A 17,809-nucleotide genomic window follows, 5' to 3' on the forward strand; every position below is an offset into this window, starting at 1 on the left:
CATGGGAGCAGACTCCAGTGACACTGACCTGAGTTCACCAACAGAAGGGAGGACTCAGGTGGGACAGACAGGAAGCAGGTGGAGCCCCTGGGATGGTGGCAGTGGCCTCTGTCCACCCAGGGAACCCACCTTCACCCCAGCCTCTGCCCTGTACGGACCCAGCGGGACCCTGAGCTGCCAGAGCACCTCCTGCCTGCTCTTGTGGCCTGGGCTCAGCCATCAGCTCCCCCCATCCCCCATCCCCCAGAATCTGGCTCAAGCTGGCCCTGGTGCCGCATCCCTCCCTTCCTCCCATATCCGTCCCCCAGCCTGACTTGCTGGCCTCTGGAGACATGTCTTGGATGCCTTCAGCTTTGCCAGCTCCTGTGTTCTGGCCTGTCCCTCCTACACTGGGCCTCCTGTGGGCACCTCCTGTGCCTGCTCCTTGCCCAGATTTCACCATTTCTGGACAGGTCCAATCCTGTGCCTCCCCCTTCTTAGAGCTCCCAGGCGGTGGTCACACAGCCCTGAGTGAGGGTGCAGCAGCCCTTCCTCTCTTCAGTGTGTTAGATTGGGCCGTGAACCGTAAGGGTCTCCTCTAAGGGTGACCCCTGTGCCTCTCTCTGGGGCGGCCCCGCCCATGGTCAGAGGTCCCAGCCTCGTGGGGTCCTTGGTGCCCCGGCTTTTCCCTTGTTAGGGCTCTGTCTGCTCCGTGCCCCAGGCCCGGGCCTTCTTCTCCTCCATCTCGTTGGCTCCTGCCGTCACTCCTGTCTGTATGCAGGGCCATCCTTGGGCTTTGCCCACCCTCCTCGTGGCCCCTCACAGCCGGGGCCTGTCATGTCATGGCCACGCAGGACCTCAGGAAAGACAAGCACAGGCTTCAGAGGGGTTTAAGAGCTGGTTTCTGAGATGTTTTCTGAGTAGGACTCCTTCCTGTCTGACCTCTGTCCATGGTCCTGCAGCTGCTCCTGGCTGCTGGCGCCCGGCTGCCCTGGGGTGGGGATGTGGCGACCTGACTCCTGAGCTCCATGGGGGAAGGTCATCTGTGTGGCCGTGATCATTTCCCAGGAGGCCCTCCAATATTCGGCACAGAAAGCTTTCTCTGGGACTTCTGCAGCAGTCTGGTCCTTTTTTCCTCCACTAGCGAGCCAGCATAGAGAAACCCTAATGCTTGGAAACAGTGAGGACTTCCCTGGTGGCTCAGATGGTAAAGTGTCTGCCTACAATGTGGGAGACCCAGGTTCAATCCCTGGGTCGGGAAGATCGCTTGGAGAAGGAAATGGCAACCCACTCCAGTATTCTTGCCTGGAAAATCCCATGGACAGAGAAGCCTGGTGGGCTACAGTCCATGGGGTCACAAAGAGTCAGAAAGGTGAAGGACAAGGGCCACTGAGCAGAGCCATCCATTGTAAGTGACTCTCACATTGTTGAAACACACATGTTGCCCTGGTTGCTCTTCCGCAGGACATCTCTGCCTGCCCCAATGTTTACCAGAAGCGACTTCAGCGTGTGGAGCATATTGAAGAAGTGCATCGGCTTGGTAAGTTCAGAGAGCCAGAGGCCTCCACCATCTTGTCCGGCGCAGGCGGCTGTGACTCCAAGAAGCGGTGCTTGGAGGAGGGGCGGGTGTGGGGAGAGCCTGCTGCTAATGGAGCGGGTCCTCTCCGGCCCCTCCTAGGAGCTGTCCAAGATCACGATGCCCATAGCCTTCAACGAGCCCCTGAGTTTCCTGCAGCGGATCACAGAGTACATGGAACATGTGTACCTAATTCACAGAGCCTCCCGCCAGCCCCAGTCCCTGGAAAGGATGCAGGTGGGTGGCAAGCTCATGTCGGGGACTTGCTGTGGCCTACTGTAATTTGGTTGCATGCAGACCATAACAGTTAAGAATGTGACTTAATCTGACTGGCCACATGGGGGCAGGGACCCGGGCCCTCAGCAGTGGGACATCTGGGAGCAGGGCCAGAGCAGCTCATACTGACTTTGGGAAGCTGTCCTGCCCAGCAACTAAGCATTTGCCACAGGCACATTCTCCACAGCTGTGGTCTTGGCCTCCTGTCGGTTGGGCCTGTGGGGTTGCAGGGGGGTGTGGGGCTGGCAGTTGGCCCCTCTTGGGTCCTTTCAGCACCACTGTCCCATGTGAGTGTGTGCACATGTGTGATAGACGGCCTGCAGGGCAGGCCCCAACTGGGATGGGAGATGGCAGAATTCCTGCTTTTTGTGGCTTTGAGGAAGTGGTGGGTGATAAACAGCATTTCCCCGGAAGTTCTGTGGTTTCACATGCGTTACCAGCGGGAGACTGGGAAGTCACCCCAAGCGCGTGTCTGGGTGCCACCCCCTCACTGGCCTGTGGTTGCTTCCAGTCTGTGGCGGCCTTTGCGGTTTCGGCTGTGGCTTCCCAGTGGGAGAGGACCGGCAAGCCTTTCAACCCGCTTCTGGGGGAGACGTATGAACTCATCAGGTAAGCGGATGGGGCCTTTGTGGTGTCTTGGGCACAGGACTCTGGTGACGGATGAGGAGGGTCCGTGTGCAGCATGGATGTCTCCAGTCGGCTGAATTGAGGGGCTTCTGTGGGTGGAAAAATTGTTCACTTTAGAGAGGTGTTGTGTTAATGGCATAACAGAACTCTCGTAAGAAACCAAGTTGAAAACTGAAGACTGCGTTGGGCTCAGGAATGGAGAGAGGATGGCCAGAACTTGTGGCTTAGGCTCAGGACCTAACCTACATGTCATTTAGCTTAGGTTCAGGGACAGAGAGGGGATGGTGGGGTGTAGAGCTGCTGGGTGTTTGTGTGTGTGGGCATGTCTGTGTGGCCTACTGTAATTTGCAGCATCTTTATAAAACAGTGGTGTATTGTGTGACTAATCTTGGATTCAAAGAACCACAGACTTCTGGCTGTAGTTCTTGGGTCCTTCTGTGCATGTGTTGTTAATGGTTGAGTCTTTCCAGTGGTGAGTAGATGATGCTGGGGTGTGGGGGTGCTAGGTGGCTGAGAACGGGCCCTTCAGACGTGCCAGAGTTTACAGTGTGTGCGGAGGTGTGCCTGTCAGCACTGCTTTCAGACCATCCGGGGAGGAGTTGTCATCTTAGTAATGCAGGCAGCCTGCACGTACATCTCTTCCCAGGTGGGGAGGCAGCATTCATGCCAGTTTCAGATTCCACCTTTTCTGGTTCGTCCTGGATGGCTCAGCAGCGGCCCCTCCGCACACACGGCCTGTGTGGGGGTCCTCCTGGGTTTTAGTGTGCTTTAGAGGCTGGCTGGCACTGGGTGCTGGAGGACCCCTTCTCCACATCTCATTTTCTTCGAGAAAGCCAGATGAGTTGGGAGAAAACATGCTGTGTGCTGCCAGGGGCCTTGTAAATGACAGGAGTGCAGCAGGTGGTCTGGGCTGCGGCAGGTCACAGCAAGAGGGACCGGAAGGCACAGCCCTCTCCTTTGAGAAACAGGGAAGCTGAAGCCCAGGCAGGGGAAGGCTGGCCTGAGGGTCAGTCTCAAGGGGGCACTTGTATCTGGAATTCGTGCAGATGTTCATTAGATATTCCTCTTGAGCAAGAGCTTCCTCCCTCTGGTCAGCATACTCTGGTCCAGTATTCGAGATTCTGCCCTTATGTAGCTGTTAGGCAGTTTTCGGCATTTGTGCATATTAAGAGCATCATTGAAATATCAGAAAAGAGAAGTCAAAGGATAGCACATTAAGAGTCCGGACAACAGAAAGTAAGCGGGGGATTAAAAGCATGCAAGCCCTCCAAGGCGCTGAATGTAGCAACAGCCCCGTGTCCATCTCTTTCAGAGCATAGTGCAGGGCTGAACTAGCCTCACAGACTGGTAGGGAACACTGACACAACTCTACACTCGTGTCAGGCCACAACTTCCCAGTCACGCTTCCGGTGTCTGCCGCGTGCCACGCGTGTGAGACAGCCATCTTCCTGTTTGGGCAATGTAACTAAACTGGCCACTCACCAGTATCGTTTTGTCCCTAGAGCTTGCTCATAGATAACTAAAAATAACACTTTCTGTTCTTAGACAAGTATTCATTTTGTAAATTACATACCTTGGTAGGCAACCTTTTAAAATCTAATTTTTCAACTTTCCTTCCTCTGTAATGATTGGAAATTCTGATTTCAGTTAAGTTAGTAATTATGTGGTTGAGCTTTTATAATTTTTAATGACTATAGCTGTAGGTGTATTCAGAGTTCTGGAACAATTAAAAACTGACATTTTTATTGAAAAAGAGAGTGTACTAAAAATCCTATTTCCTGGCCAGGAATATCTTGGGGCATAAGACATTTCATCACAAACATCCTGGGAGCCTTGAAAGGAGGCTGGACAGTCCCTCCTCTGGGTTTACTGGGCAGTGGGTGTCCCTCGAGAACTCAGGTGACAGTTTACTGTCAGGCCTCTGAGTCGCTGGTCCTGAGAGCACCGGGGTGGGCAGGGCGTCAGGGCAGGAGGCCTCTCCGCACCGTTGCTTGTTTTGTGTGTTGATGATGGCCCCGGGGCACTGTGTGTGTGTGTGTGTGTGTGTGTGTGTGTGTGTGTGTGTGTGTGTGTGTGTGGTCAGCATTAGGCCAGTGTGACACTGGAGAGCCGTGTTGGATGTTTCTGCCATGTGTGACAGCATGTGTGGTCTCCTTACCCCAGCACCCCTCCCAGACGTGGGGGTCAGGGACTCTGTGGGTCCTCCATCCCACATGCAGGTGCTGAGCTGTGGGCTTCCCTGGGGAGGGGGGTGCGGGGCCGACTTCATGGGCTTTGCTGTCACTCACAAGGTCCTTTGGCTGTCTCTCCCGCCCCTTCCCTTTCTTTTCCTCATTTTTGCTTCCAGGGAAGACTTAGGGTTCAGATTCATATCCGAGCAGGTCAGCCACCACCCCCCGATAAGTGCTTTCTACTCAGAGGGCCTCCACCAGGACTTCCTATTTCATGGCTCCATCTATCCGAAGCTCAAGTTCTGGGGGAAGAGCGTGGAAGCGGAGCCCCGCGGCACCATCACACTGGAGCTGCTCAGGTGAGTGAGGAGCTGTGCGGTGCAGGGGCCGTGGTATTCTGCCAGGGAGGCAGCCTTGCAGTGCAGGACCCTCCTCCAGGGAGCCTGGAGGCCTCGCTGGGGCGGTGGTTCCTGGGGCAGGGGGTGTGCTCCTTACAGGATTGGGTTGGGTCTTGTTTTTTCTCCCCTGGTCTCTGTGGTTCAGTCCCTGGTCGTGGTCGTCATCCCCTGCTGCGTGACAGCCCAGCTCAGAGCCTGAAACAGTCCTGTCCTCGTGTGGTGTTGGGGGTGATGTGGGGGCTCTGTTGGGGTTCTGTGCTGGTGCAGCCGGGGTGCGGGCTGGACGAACCCCTGAAGACAACCAGGCAGGGCCTCTGCTCCCGCACTCCCTTCCCTGGCCACTGGCGGAGGCCTGGGTTGCTTGCCGCCCCTCTGCTCTGCACAGCTGTGCAGCCGGACACGGGCACCCCCCAGAGCTAGGGACCAAGGAGGGGTGCCCCAGGATAGACGTGTCCTTCATCACCTGACCTCAGAAGTGACCACAGCCTATGTGCACGTGCTGTGGTCACACAGACCAGCCGTGGTCGAGGGTCTGAACTCCAGGAGGGGAGGAGAATGGAGGGGCCGTCTTCAAGGATGTGTGCATACCTTTAAATCTATTTAAATCCAGACATGCCCAATCTGACGTTGATCAAAGACCCTCCAGGCAGAAGCCGAGTCTCTAGCAGCCCCCTGGCACTGCAAACCTGTTGTGGACTGTCCAGGCTAAGGGGCACAGCCGGCTGCCTGCAGCTCCGTGGGAGCTTTGTATGGCATTTGTGTTTCCTGTGAGCCCCACCTGGCCAGAGGAGCGTGGGCTCCCCAGTCTCCATCCCAGACCCCTGCATCTCGGGGCAGACCGGGGCAGCCCCTCCTGGTCACCTGCTCTTGGCTTTTAGGGGCAGGGCACCGGGACCTGCAGGTTGCAAGCCTTGTCAGTGAACGCTTTGGGTTCCCAGAACATTCAAGAAGTTCCCAGTGTTCCTCGTGAAATGCTTGTGCCCTGGGCCGGTTTTTGCCCTCAACTGTGGCTCTGACACAGCCTCCCTTGAGACATGGGTCTGGCCCTCCGCTCCCTGCCCGTTTGCGAGGTTTCTTTTCTCCTTGAGGAAGCCCACCTAGGGAGCAAGAGGCCTGACTGGTGGGAAAGGCATTTGCACCCCAGGAGCCACCCCGCCTCATGTTGGCCCCAGAAGGCCAGGGCCCAGGCTTGCTAGGGACCTCGTGGTTCCCACAGGTCAGGGCGGGGATGGTAGGGGGGCTGTTCTGTTGACAACTTCACAGGAAACCTCTTGCCTTTGTTGGAGCCTTTTATTGCTGATTAACTTGTCTCCACGTTTAAATAGAAAGCTTTGTTGATACTACAAAGGACATTTCAAACGAATGCTAGAGACGTACCCACTGCTCGGGATTTCAAAGCTGTGCTATGCCCTTCTGCAGCTTTCAGTCCATTATGGTGTGATTCTGTCTGGGGCTTGGCTTCTGGGGTCACGCGGTATCTCTGTTCTCTGGCGTATTTCAGACATAAGGAGGCATACACCTGGACCAACCCTACGTGCTGTGTCCACAACGTGATTATCGGCAAGCTCTGGATAGAGCAGTATGGGACAGTGGAGATTTTAAACCACAGGTAACGGGCCCAATGCTAAGATGCTGCGAGTCAGGGTGGCGACGGGGCGCCCAGGGCACTGGCCACTGGCGTTCAGCTGTGTATTCATGCTGCCCTCAGCTCCCTAATGCCCTCCCTGGTCCCCAGTGCACTCGGCTTCCGGACGGGCCATACTGACCGTGAGACACCACCCGTGGTGCAGTTGGGTCTGATTCTGGCCGGCACTGGTCAAAGTCATCATCAGTGCTCCATGTTGTTATTTCTGTGTTTTTAGTCGCAATGGTTGATTTGGTTTGGAGTTCTAAACTACACTTAAGAATGGTGTGATTTTCCGGTGAAAGCAGTGGCCACTGTCCAGTCTGTCAGGCCTTATTCCTGGAAGTTCATGGCTGGTTTGCTTTGTTTTTTAGCAGCTTTGTTAAGATATAATTTACATGTCATAAAATCCACCCATTTAAAGTAGACATGTAAATGACTTTTAGTAAATCTACCGAATTGTGTAACCATCAGCACCAGGCAGTACTTGAAGCTTTCTGTCCCCTGGAAAGGTCCCTGGGCCGTCCATGCGGTCCTGATGCTGCCTCGCCCTGGGGAGCCCCTTGTACGAGCTCTTGCTTGCTCCCTTCTCTCCCCTGCTATCTCCCCATCTTCCCCTCACTCAGTCTCTCTCTCTCTATCTCCTCCTCCATCTCTCTCTCCTTCTCTCTTTCCCTACCCCCTCGATTCGCCTTTTCTGGACATTTCCCATCCACAACAGAAGCCTGTGTTTGTCTTCCTTGCAGGACTGGAGATAAGTGTGTGCTTCACTTTAAACCGTGTGGACTGTTTGGGAAAGAACTTCACAAAGTGGAGGGGTACATTCAAGACAAAAGGTAGATCCCCGCGCAGGTCAGGTCACAGGTGCCCAGTTCATGCATGCGTCTTCTGCAGAAGTCATGGTTTTAGAATCTGACCTCATGTTTCGCTCTCTCTGCTGGGCTCAGAGTGGTTGTCAGGCAAAACCCAAACACTCGTTTACCGGCATCCTTTTCCACATGATTTTTTCGTTTCTGTCGGGAAACGTGGGACTTGTTCAAGTTTCTGTGAGCAGAGAAATGACCAGTAGTATTTTAACAAGTTTGGGGGATTCTTCCCCACTTTGGGTTAATTATGCTATGTGTTGGGTCTCAGTTTCTCTCTCTCTTTTTTTCCATCAAGTAACTTGGACCACATAACAGCCATAAGATTCCTTTCAGCCCCTAAAATATGTACATTTTCAGGTAGAAATAGTTCCTAGTTTTATGCAGCGGGTGCTTTTGCTCTATCCCACTCTGTTGGGTGGCAGATGTTCACCTGTTCAAATCCCTTAGACTTAGGACTCTGACCACTTCACCCCTTGAAATCTTTTGGGACTTGGCATGTGGCTTCACAGGACAGCAGTCCTGTTAGGGGGATTGGCATTGACCAGCCCTGCGGAGTCAGCCCAGAGAGAGACCGCGGTCAGCTGGCCCACAGACATGGGCTGCAGCAGTGGACACCCACCTGCACCAGCCCAGCTCCGAGTTTCTGGTTTTCCATCCCAAATTGGACACACAGGACCTGCCATGTGTCCCCGCCTGCCACCCTCCAGGCCCAGCCTCTGAGGTCCCAGCATGGCTCTCGGCTGCCAGCACAGCCTTCCAGGAGCACATGGGCAACTCCCTGCTCACCCAGGAAGATGCGGGAAAGAACAAGGCACAGTGTGCATTGTTCCTTGGGAATCAGGCAGAGCGCCCTCTCTGGAGGCTGTGGGCGGACAGCGATGCAGGTCTGACTCCAGGTTGTGGAGCTGAAGAGGCAGCGGCAGCTGTATGTGTGGAGGGCTGTTTATAGGACATACAGAGAAGGGGCTGCAGGACATGCGGTACTTAAAGATGTAGTGTATTTAAACAATGACAGTCAGGCTCACAGGGTGTTACGTTACACACTTGTTCTCACCCCATCTGCCTCCCGCAGCCCTTCAGGTTCTTGTACCCTTGTTTTCTCTTTCCTGCTTTGGCAAAGGAGTGTGAAGAGTTAGTCTGAGAGCTGTGAGTGGCGGTACTGAAATGGAACTTTCTGACTGCATGTTTGCACCAGCAGTATCCTAGGGTTTACAAGACTGACGATGAGGATTGACTCTGGGTCAAGTTAGGGTGCTGCATGTTTGGATGAATGGTTAATGATCACTGTTACTTGCTTTTAAAAATTCCCTTTCCCTCCAGCAAAAAGAAGCTCTTCATGATCTATGGCAAGTGGACGGAGTGCTTGTGGGGCATAGACCCTGTCGCGTATGAGTCCTTCAGGAAGCAGGAGAGAAGAGGGGACTCCCTGCGGAAGACGAAACCGGTACGGGGCTGCTGTGGGGAAGTCCCCAGCGAGGGTGAGGGGGCCTGGCCGGGCAGTGCCTTTATGGTCCAGCTGGAGGGGATGGATTACAGAATCTGTCTCTCAGAGTGAAGGTGCTTGTCCGCCTGATTCTGGATGGCCGGGCGCTGGGGCGCCTCTACCCACTCCCCTACCTGGCAGAATCAGAGGGTGCCTCCATTTCCTTCTGGATATTTCTTGATACCTCTCCTGTCCCTGCACCTTGTTAGCTGAGACCCAGTAGACAAGCAAGTGGATGTCCCTTCTGCATTTCTGTTTCTGAGTTCCAGGTGATAAAACCCAAGAATGATCATCTTAAGACTAGTTCTTCTTGAGCCTAAAACTAGAGGCGATAGTTCAAAAGAAGTGTCATGTTTTTCTAGATGATAAATTAGAATGTACCAAACCTGAGGTGTTCAATATCTGTTTAACAGAATATTCAACTTCTGCTGAGATTGTTATTATTTCTTGTTTTGTTTTTGACCAAGCCACAAGGCATGTGGCATCTGAGAACTCAGTTCCCTGATCAGGGGTCACGCCTGTGCCCCCTATAGAGGAAGCTCAGAGTCTTATCCACTGGACTGCCTGGGACGTCCCTGTTGGTTTTTATATTGTAATATTTCACAGGTGCTATTAGACATCTTTTCTAAAAATACTCCTTTAAACTAAAAAAAAAAAAAAGTAAAGTTCCATTTGAAGACCATAGAGCAGATGTTCAGTCTGTTTGCTGACATGTTTAGTGTGCTTGCCTGGCTGTGTTGCCCCTCGGGGTGGCGTCCCAAGGAGGGAGCATTTCATAGGGGTGCAGACCGCTGCCCTGTGTCTTCACTTAGCTTGGGGCGCCACACCGCGTAACCCGCAGGCAGGGAAGACTGCCAGGCTGTGCTTGTTGTAATTAAGTATCTCCCTCACACCTAACTGAAAGCCACTCTTCTTCTCCAGGTCCCACTGCTTTTGAAAAGGAAGTAGCAGTTGTACTTTTCTATTGAGATGTGACCCCAAGTGAGGGCTTAGTCTAGAGACGCTGAGACACCCTGAAGTCACCACGTGCGCAGAAGGGCAGCGTGGGGGGAGAGGACCACTTGGGGGCGCCCTTGGCTGCCTGAGGAGGCGTTGCCCCATCCAGTCATGCTCAGGAGGCCACACGGGCCCCCCTACCAGGAGCGTGGTGCCTGCTGCCCTCTCGGGGGCTTGGGAGGGTCTGCCAGGGATCCGGGGGCAGTGGGTGCTGTGTCTTTCAGGACGACGGCCCCGAGAAGGCTGATGGCGATGTGGCGGACACTGTGCCCGAGTCTCAGGAAACGGTGCAGGTCATTCCAGGCAGCAAGCTACTCTGGAGAGTCAATACCCGGCCCCCCAACTCCGCTCAGGTCTGTGCCTCCGGCCCTAGCCAGGCTCCGAGTCATCCTGTCACCCTCGGGGCTCCCTGCCCTCTGAGCCCTATGACCCCCACCCGTCAGCACTCAGCTCAGGCATCCACACACACCTCAGGACCTGGTTACACTGCGAACCCTCAGTGTCTACACCAGCTGTGTCTGACCGAAAGGGTTTCCAAACGGGTTTTGAGAGAATTTTTCTGACTTGTCAATTTCAGTCCTTAAATGCATTTTGATATTTGTTTTGGAAAATTGCACTTATAATTTTGTTAGCTATGATAAAATTGAAAATTGCACTTATAATTTTGTTACCTATGGTAAAATTATTATATTACATACAGTAATGTTTATATAAAATAATTATATGATAAATATGTAGTAAATTTCATTTTAGTATATTATAAATTTTATATTATTTATATATAAAATATATATACAGTGTACCATAGATTTTTAAAAAATTTTTGTCACATCCTTTAAGCAAAGCCACAGCCTGTGCAAAATAAAGGAAACAAACATTCAGCGATAAATAGATTATCTCAGCACAGCCACTACTGCAGTTTCAGTGGAATACAAATTATAAGATAATAGAGAAAAGGCTTCTGTTTAAAAATCATATACGCACACACACACAGTAAAAACTAGAAATCACACTCATTTCTTTGGTTCAGTGAACATTTACTGGGTTGGAGTAGGTGGGCCCAGGTCCCTGGGAGTAGAGCCTGAGGACAGATAGGCAAGGACCCCAGCCCCACACAGCAGAGTGACTGGTCTGATAGGCTGGAGGCGGGCCTCCTAGGGACACGGGTACATGGAGCAAGGACTAGGGAGCTAGGGCCATTGGCCGTAGGGCCGCATTTGGGCCGGGGAGCAGCCAGGATCCAATCTCCTCTCTTACTGTGCATGACATGGGGATCCTTGGGGTCATCTGAGGGACTAGGGGCCCCTCAAGCCACTTGTGGACATAGGCTTCAGGGCCAGAGCAGAAGTGGCCGGAGGGAGGCAAGTCCCCAGGTCTGGGTATCAGGAGGCAGAAGACCCCACCACAGAGGGGTTGAGGTAGAGATTCCTCTCGGACCCCTGGGGCATGAGGAGACAGACTGCAGGTCAGATGTCACAGTGAGAATCTGGGTGCCTCCTGTTGGGGTGGAGAGGATGAGCCCCTGAGGAGACCCAGGCAAGTGTGGAAGAGTTTCATTTATAGTAACGCCTCTGTGCCTGCCCCACAGATGTACAATTTCACTAGCTTCACAGTGAGTCTCAATGAACTGGAGACGGGCATGGAGAAGATCCTGGCCCCCACCGACTGCCGGCTACGCCCCGATATCCGCGGCATGGAGAACGGCAACATGGGTGCGTGTTCGCATCGGGGGCTGACTGGGCGCCCAGCCCTGGCCACGCGGGAGGTGCGGGGAAGGAACGTATCCCTGTTAACTGAACACACGTCACATCTTCTCGGCGTGCTTCTCAAACCGTCTGTGGGGAAGAGTTGTAAAGCTTCTAGTTTGCTGCAGACCACTTCTTTTATAAATAAAATAAGATTAAGTTACTAGAAAAATGAAATGAAAGAGAATATATACAAAATATTATACAAGTCCCCACTTTTCTTACTAAGTTCAACAGACAGTAAGGTTACATTTCAGAAGTTGTTATTTGAAAGTCTCTGGTGTAGAGGGTCCCCCCTCCCATGCCTGTCCTACCCCACGGCCCCTCTGTGGGCCGCTGGCTGCCCTGGGGTCTGGGCCTGGCCATGGGCTTGGGTCTGGTTTCCCACACACTTACTGCCTATGGTTCCCTGTGTGTGACTTCCCACCTGGGGTTGGGTGGGGGGGTGTGTGGGGTGTCCCTCACCCACTTTCTCAGCCTCACCTCTGCCTGTCGCCCTGGTCCCTGACCTGCCCCGTGCTTGCACCTAGATCTGGCAAGCCAGGAGAAGGAGCGGCTGGAGGAGAAGCAGAGGGAGGCCCGGAGGAAGCGGGCCCGGGAGGAGGCTGAGTGGCAGACGCGGTGAGGCACCCGGCGGCCACGGGGGTGAGGCGGGGGAGACACAGACCCACCCACCTGGGGGCAGTGAGGAGGGGCTGCAGGCCCTCCTGGGGCTGAGCAGAAGCTACCCCGTGTCCCACGAGATGGCGGCTTGCAGCCTGGGCTGCACGTGAGATAACACATAAGGTGACGATGCTAACTGGAGGGGCCATGATCCCAAGTGGAGAAAAGTCCACCGGCCTCCTGACCGCTCGCTCTGTGTCACAGGTGGTTTCACCGAGGCAGTAACCCGTACACTGGGACCCCCGACTGGCTGTACGCCGGGGGCTACTTCGAGCGGGATTTCTCAGGCTGCCCCGACATCTACTGAGAGGCTGGACCGGCCCCCAGACCCGGAGACCCAGAGGCTGGACTCCATCAAGCGGTTGCTCTGAGCTGCCGTCACGGCAGAAACCAGCTTTTCTCATGACTGTTCATGGAGATCGCACCGTCCCTGGTTGAGGATTTAATTCTAATTAACTTTTGATTGCCAAACATTTTACTACTGTTGCAGCCTCTTCATAAAACTTCCCTTGGGATCATCATGTTTCCATTAAGGTTTGGGAAGGAACAGTCTTTACAGTTCCCTTTATGTGATAGGACGAGCTGGGCTGGTGTAGAGTACAGCACCCTCTTCATTACAAAAAGTTATAAATAAAGGAAGTAATGGGAAGGGTCCATATTTCTCTTCGTAATGCAGTGGCAAAGGGTTTCTGAAAGTATTAAATCTGAACCAGTAACAGGAAAAGATGGATCTTGAGAAAAGTCCCACCAGGAGCCTTATATAGGCCAGGAATTGCTTTCTAGATCACGGTAACACAGAAGTGGAGGTTTTCAAAGCAGTCGATTGAATGAAATGAAAAGTTGTCAGAGTTTGTATTTTTTATCAAATTTCAATAATGTAAAGATTACTTTGAAAATATTTAAGTTCAAACTACTTGAATAATACTTTGCTGAAGAGCAAGATAGGCATTAATCACCACTTTACACTGTCCAAAATGAAGCATTACCATGACAACGAGGGTGGCAAGAAACTCTGACCAGTAGTTCCCAGATGGCTCCTAGCCCTCTGGTCCCTGGGGCTTCCCCTCGCTGCAGGCCATGCCCTCACACGGAGTGAGTCCCGCACGCACGGCAGTCGACCTGTCCCTGCAGCACTCGTGTTCCTGTCATGCATGTGTGGCCCGCCTCGGGGGCGTCCTCGCCGCTGTGCGTGTCTGCCTCCGCACACATCTACACCCTGTGACTGTTGACTTTCTGTAGAGATGCCAGCACCACTGGCCGTGGCAGAGCTCTTTGAATCGAAGACAGTCTGCCGTGTGCACGCATGCACAAGCACATGCATGCACACACACACAGCTGTACACAGTGTGGGTTCTCAGCAAGAGGGTGTCGGCATTGTGTGTCCTGGCTTCAAAACCACATTTGTAATTAAAACACTTTTAAAAGTGAACCCTTGTTCTGAAGGCTTGATTCTGTAGCTTTGGACTCTGGAGGCATGATGCCACAGTCGAGTTCCAGGGCATCTGCCTGGCGGGACCCGAGCTGGGTCCCTGGAACGTGCAGAGGCCCCTGACCACACAAGGCCCCAGGCATGTGCGGTGTCAGGTTCTGCAGAGAGGAGGTGCTGGCACTCCTGGTCATTAGCATCGGGAGCCCTGTGCCCCTGGTGGGGGCCGGCAACTGAAGCAAACTGCTCCTCTGGGGAATGTACGGTTGGGGGACCCGGGGCATGTTTAGAGCGGCGGTGTTGAGGGCAGTTTGACAGCTTTCACAGATTGTCCTGTTTCTCACCACTCCGGTAATTTGCTGCAAGGTTTGCATCTCTGAGGACTTCCCTGCAGGCCCAGATGGTAAAGAATCTGCTTGCAGTGTAGGAGACCCAGGTTCAGTCTCTGGGTCAGGAGGATCCTCTGGAGAAGAGAATGGCAACCTACTTTCTGTATTCTTGCCTGGAGAATCCCATGGACAGAGGAGCCTGGCAGGCTACATAGTCTGTGGGGTCGCACAGATTTGGACATGACTGAGCGACCGACACTTTCATCTGCATCCCTGGGTCTTCCCCGAGGTCAGATCCCACAGCATAGTCCCCACCACCACTTCCTTCAAGCTCGATTCAAGTGGAAGGAGAAAGGGCAGGATGGCCTGGGACCCTAAAGCGTGGGCGGCACGAGTTTTCAACACGCACCAGAGCTGCCTCTCAGCTTGGCCACCGTGATGCACTGGGACGTCAGGGGTCTCTCTTTAATAAAAGAGTGTTTCCATGAGATTTGCTTTTTAGAGACGACCCCCCATGACCAGTGTGTGGAAGGCATGGCCTTGTGGGCCCCCAGTGTGTGATCGTGGCTTGGATGGAGGGCCTGGGTGGTTTTCAGAGCAACCTTATAACTTGGAATGTCCTTGTGGGATGAAAAGTAGGGCCCACTTCATCCAAAGACCTTCAGGCTTTGATTCTGCTCCCTCTGAAGGTTCAGTTCTGTGTCTGTTGATTCACTGAATGGTTCTGAGAGCCACTGGGGAGCTGGCCACTCAGGCGACATGGTGGCTGATGGACCTGTGGCATGCACACTGGAGCTGGCCGGACTTCATAGGCCATCCAGGGCTGGGGCCAATGCAGTGTCTGGGTCCCTGAGCCACACAGGCTGGTCCCTTCCAGGTGTGGTCCTACTCTCCCTGGTGGGGTCAAGGATCAGGGCCGCCCCAGCACTGGCAGGCTCCTCACTGAGCATGGCCCCCAGTCACAAGAAGGCATCAGAGAAGCGGGCCCAGCCCTCATAGGCAGTGCTGTGTTTGGCCACTGCAGGCTTCCGTGAAGGCCAGGCCCCTCCACCCCACAGTGTGGTGGCTCTGTGAGGGGAAAACAAAGGTGCCAGGCTGACCTCTGCTCCTTCATAGGCTCACAGGTCTGTGCAGGGCATTGGCCACACATGACCAGGTATCATCACAGCCTCCCCAGGCAAACGGAGCTGGCAATGGCAGCAGCAGGGCCCCGAGGATCAGCTCTGACTGTGTTCTCAGCAGCATCTCCCTTTCAGACCTTGTCCCCAGAGATGATGCTGGGGCTCCTGAAAGGATCCTCCCGCTCGACACTCGGGGAGAAGCACCTAGCCCAGCGCTGACGGCCTCTGGGTGTCTGGACAGCCCTTGCTGATGCTGCCGGCCACCTGTTGCAGTGAGTGTGGAGGTGTCCAGTCAGAGGTGTCGCCATCCTTCTCAGGCCCCGAGGCCAGGAAATCAGAACAGAATGAGAGAAAGGCCCAGAATCTTCCAGCCAGCCAGCCCCTCAGGTTGCCGCAGCAGGTGGCTTTCTTTCAGGACACCTGCTCCTGGGAGGAAAACAAGTGTGCCTCAAGCATCCACCAGGAAGACATTATTTACAATCCTAATGTTAAGTCACTTCAGTCCTGTCTGACACTTTGCGACCCTATGGACGCAGGAGTCTGCTAGGCTCCTCTGTCCATGGGGTTCTTCAGACAAGAATTCTGGAGTGGGTTGCCATTTACAATGCTAACAAGCTTTCAAAAATCAGAAACGAGGATAGCTCCAGCATCCTGTTGACCGTTGTGCCAGGAGAGGAGGGGCGGCTCAGTGAAGCCTTGTGCCCTGAGGGGAGCTGTTGGCCCCACAGGAGAGTCCAGTCAACAGAAAGTTCCTGCTGAACCTGGTTTCATTTTCTGAAGGACCTTTCTGTGTCCAAAGTGGGCATGAAGATCGGGTCCCTTGACAGCAGGGCCTGTAACCCGCTGCAGGACATTAGGTGGCCTTTCCCTCAATCTTCATCATCTTTGGGCTTCACTATCCTGTGTGTTCTCAGCATAAGGTTTCACAAAGTGAAGACACCATTTCAAAATCTCCTGGTACAAGCTTCCTGGACAGTCAGCCTTTGACTGGAGGCCCTGTTCCTCTCCCTCTCTGAACTGGCTGTCCTGGACCAGAGGCTTGGCAAAGGGCTCCCTGGTCTCTGCAGAGGGCGACAACACACAGGGTCCTCCCTCCATCACTGCAGGCACAGTTCATCCTATCCATGCAGCAGGAAAATGCCAGGCAAGAAACAAGTGATGAAGTGGCTTTATTATCATAATTTTATAATATGTAGTAACTGTCAGTGTTCGTCCTTGTAAATGGAATCAGTCATTCGCAGATTTGGGGGGAGGACTGGACAGGTCAGTGGAGACAGATGTTAAACCCTGGTTTTGAGTAGAGATTTGTTGCAAAGGGCAGCAGGTGACATTTGTTTTGGACTGAACACTTCTTCACTGTCTGCTGCTCTGGCCTCTCTGGAAAGGACTGCAAATTGGCTGTGGACGTGTCCTGGAGACCAGACGACAGACGTTTGGACTGTAGTCCTATAGGACTGGCCCAGCAAACAGATTGTTTCAGAAAACTCTTGTTACAGTGAAGAGGGGGCTAAGGGGCACGCAAGATGGAGGAAGGGGTCTGAGTTCTCCCAGGGCTGGAGCCCATTGCCAGAAGCAATGAAATACCCAGAACACAGTGTCAGCCAGCTTGACTTGGTGGTACCTGTGCCCAACCGCTGCTCTAGGTGCCCAGTGGCTGTGTGCTTTCCAGAAGGGTGAGCTATCCAGTATCCACAAGAGTTTCGGGCCTGCCCTGGGAATGCCCACATACACAGAGGTGGGGCCTCCACCATGGCCACCATATCTGACGATGGGGACCACGGAGCACCCAGGCCTGCCAGAGCCTGAGCCTGGTGTCCTGGGTGCTTAGCTCCCAAATTACCATCCAGTCCCGCCCACTGAGGAGGAAGAGTGGGTGCAGGGAGATGGGCTTGCCTGAGGCTTCAGAGCAGGTGAGTGGAGGAAGTGGAATTCAAACCTTGACACACAGTGATACTCACCATTGTGTACAGTTGACATTCCATCTTGTAACCATCAGCACTATCAATATATATAGTTTAATAGGGCAAGGTTCAAGAGAGGAGGGACTGTCTTTTCAACACATGGTGCTGGAAAAACTGGATAGTCATATGCAAAAGAATGGAGTTGACCCTGACCTCACACCATTTACAAAAATTATAATGTATCAAAGGTCTAAATGTGAGACCTAAACAATAAATTCTTAGAAGAAAGAACACAAAGCTCACAACTTTGGATGTGGCAATTATTTCTTGGCTATAAAACCAAAGGCACAGGCAACAAGAGAAGAAAAAGAAGCAAGTTGTGCTTCATGAAAATTTAAACATATTTTGTGCCTCAGACACTAACATCAGAGTAAAAAGGCAACCCAAAGAGTGGGAGAAAATATTTGCAAATCAAACATCTGATAACAGATTAATATCTAGAATATACAGAGACCGCCTAAAACTCAATAACAACAAAAAAAGCTGATTTAAAAATAGGCAAGGACTTGAATAAACATTTTTCCAAAGAAGATAAACAGATGGCCAATAAGCACATGAAAACATGCCC

The 17,809-nt window shown here is 53.1% G+C and overlaps 1 protein-coding gene across 2 annotated transcripts in view; it reads left to right on the forward strand.

Moving 5' to 3' along the window:
* Positions 1–13,833, forward strand: part of OSBPL2 (oxysterol binding protein like 2) — a 36,003-nt gene extending 22,170 nt beyond the window's left edge. For both annotated transcript variants that reach the window (XM_040248722.1, XM_040248723.1), the window contains exons 4-14: positions 1,444–1,519; positions 1,658–1,792; positions 2,343–2,440; positions 4,806–4,988; positions 6,529–6,636; positions 7,398–7,487; positions 8,838–8,961; positions 10,221–10,349; positions 11,585–11,708; positions 12,272–12,362; positions 12,609–13,833. In XM_040248722.1, coding sequence (XP_040104656.1) covers positions 1,444–1,519; positions 1,658–1,792; positions 2,343–2,440; positions 4,806–4,988; positions 6,529–6,636; positions 7,398–7,487; positions 8,838–8,961; positions 10,221–10,349; positions 11,585–11,708; positions 12,272–12,362; positions 12,609–12,711 — 1,261 coding nt within the window. In that variant the 3' untranslated portion in view covers positions 12,712–13,833. The remainder of the gene's footprint in view (positions 1–1,443; positions 1,520–1,657; positions 1,793–2,342; positions 2,441–4,805; positions 4,989–6,528; positions 6,637–7,397; positions 7,488–8,837; positions 8,962–10,220; positions 10,350–11,584; positions 11,709–12,271; positions 12,363–12,608) is intronic.
* The last annotated feature ends 3,976 nt before the right edge of the window (positions 13,834–17,809 follow it).

Source organism: Oryx dammah, unplaced genomic scaffold (assembly GCF_014754425.2).
Source record: "Oryx dammah isolate SB20612 unplaced genomic scaffold, SCBI_Odam_1.1 HiC_scaffold_10, whole genome shotgun sequence".
In the NCBI taxonomy this organism is placed as follows: Eukaryota; Metazoa; Chordata; class Mammalia; order Artiodactyla; family Bovidae; genus Oryx; species Oryx dammah.